This window comes from Olea europaea, unplaced genomic scaffold (assembly GCF_002742605.1).
Source record: "Olea europaea var. sylvestris unplaced genomic scaffold, O_europaea_v1 scaffold1532, whole genome shotgun sequence".
Taxonomy (NCBI): domain Eukaryota; kingdom Viridiplantae; phylum Streptophyta; class Magnoliopsida; order Lamiales; family Oleaceae; genus Olea; species Olea europaea.
In genome coordinates this window covers 211,659-213,524 of record NW_019232910.1, presented here as the reverse complement: position 1 = coordinate 213,524, position 1,866 = coordinate 211,659, and the positions used below count along the sequence as shown (strand labels likewise).

At 36.4% G+C, this 1,866-nt stretch overlaps 1 protein-coding gene across 1 annotated transcript; it reads right to left on the bottom strand.

The window, feature by feature from the left end:
• Positions 1–617: 617 nt before the first annotated feature.
• Positions 618–1,758, bottom strand: LOC111376611 (protein terminal ear1-like). The gene is made up of 3 exons (XM_022999574.1): positions 1,639–1,758; positions 1,393–1,534; positions 618–1,302 (listed from the first exon to the last, which is right to left on the bottom strand). Exons 1-3 carry the CDS (start codon positions 1,737–1,739, stop codon positions 961–963), a joined length of 585 nt encoding a protein of 194 aa, XP_022855342.1. The 5' UTR covers positions 1,740–1,758; the 3' UTR covers positions 618–960.
• Between the last annotated feature and the right edge of the window lie 108 nt (positions 1,759–1,866).

Here is a 1,866-nt window from a genome sequence, read left to right as displayed (position 1 = left end):
ATCACAAACGATATTCTTGATTACATTAATAAGTTGTTTTAGGAAAAGTTAATGTACCAATCATTCTAACCTTAAATTTACCCAATTAACATGTCAGAGACTATTTAGGATAAAAAATAATTCTATACTAGTTGCAATATGATAAAAAGAAAAAAATGATCCCTGCTTTAAGCATTAAAACCTTAAAATCCACGGCCTCAACATTCTATCGAATATACTTACCATAGCCGCCCCCAAGGCACATTTCCAAGTGGTAAAAGGGGAAAGTAGAGAAATCCAGCTTTACTTGAGGCTGCCGCGTCAAGGATTTGAATCTTGAAATATGGATTTAACTCTTGGATAAGTGCAAGTGTAGAAACAACATTTTACCCTTTACCCTTGGAGACATAACCTGCGATTTACCTCCCTCACGATATTCTAGGACAGGGGCGGTGGAGGACCCTTAAAGTTGGGGTTCAACTTTTTTTTTTACTTACCATGACCATCCAATTGGTTAAAACTAACTACTTGATAGGACTTGTATCCTATTTCATGATTTTGATAATTCCCTTGACAATAAAAATTAATTCATACATTAAGTAAATCAATAAATAAATATGAAAAAATATTCCAACATGTCACCAAAAAAAGAAATGTAATTTCACTCTCCAAAATCACAAAAATATTTCACTACAATCTGACTCCAAAAAACATAGATTAAAAAACATTAAAACGTAATGCAAATAAAATTAATTAACCTAATAACTAAACTAGCATATGACACAAATACAAAAGCTTCAACTTCTTTGGGCGCGGAGCTCAACATGCAAAGCCATTGGCCGGTGGGAGCTGTTTTTGCCAGTTACAAGAGCTAGTAGCAGGCCCTGGGGTGGGGTTAGAAATGAAAGGTCCTGATAATAGCAGTAAGGCTTCGATAATGGTGATCAAACTCCATGTAGAAAGCTGTAAACCATTCTTCCATCAGCAGCCCAAGCCTCCACTTTCGCCGCCGTTCGATGGGTTGCTTCTGTGATGCGCCACCTCAAAATCATGACTGACACTCCCATTTACTTCTACATTACCTTCAATGAATTCAATATTATGTTCATGACTCAGTTCTGATTCCTCCGAATTGGCTGCGGGAGATGAAGACAGCAACAGCGGCAGTGGACTGCCAATGCTAATCGAACTTCCGCCGGTGACTAATGACATTGGCTCCGTCAATCTTATCCCATCTCGCGGCGGCGAAAACAGCACCGGCATGTACTCTGCAACCCCCGGAAACTTTGAATTCTTGAAATGCTCTTTCAATGCTTCTATTCCCTTCATCCATTTGAAATAAATTATAGGTAAGGCTCATTTGAGAAAATTGTGATCGTGTAAAACCTTGGATAAAAAACTTGTACAAAATACCTGTAATCTACCATAGGTGACTTCACAAATTTTTCTCGAGTTAAAAGCTTCCCAGCTTTGATTATGAAATGCTTTGTACAGTCTCATTGTTGCCTCTGGGGAAGTCATATTCACAAACCCATAACCCACATTGCATTTGTTTCTGTCAAAGAATAATAATAAGAAGAAGAAGAAATAAATAAATATTATAAATAATTATCTATTAATATTAATTTATTTGAGTAAGTAATTATTAATTATAAATACATGAAATCAATGGGGAGATAGACGAAATCATAAGCGGACAGTGGCTGATCATCGCCGTCGGCAATCTGCTCATTGCAGTGAATACAGTGGTTGTCCAGCATGTTCAGAAGCAGCTTCTGACTGCACAAGAAAATAAGTCAAATTATCCAAAAATAAAGTAATTTTTATATGATATGATTCCTCTCTTCTTCCTTCTTTTTTTTTTTTTTTTTTTTTTGGGGGGGCTTG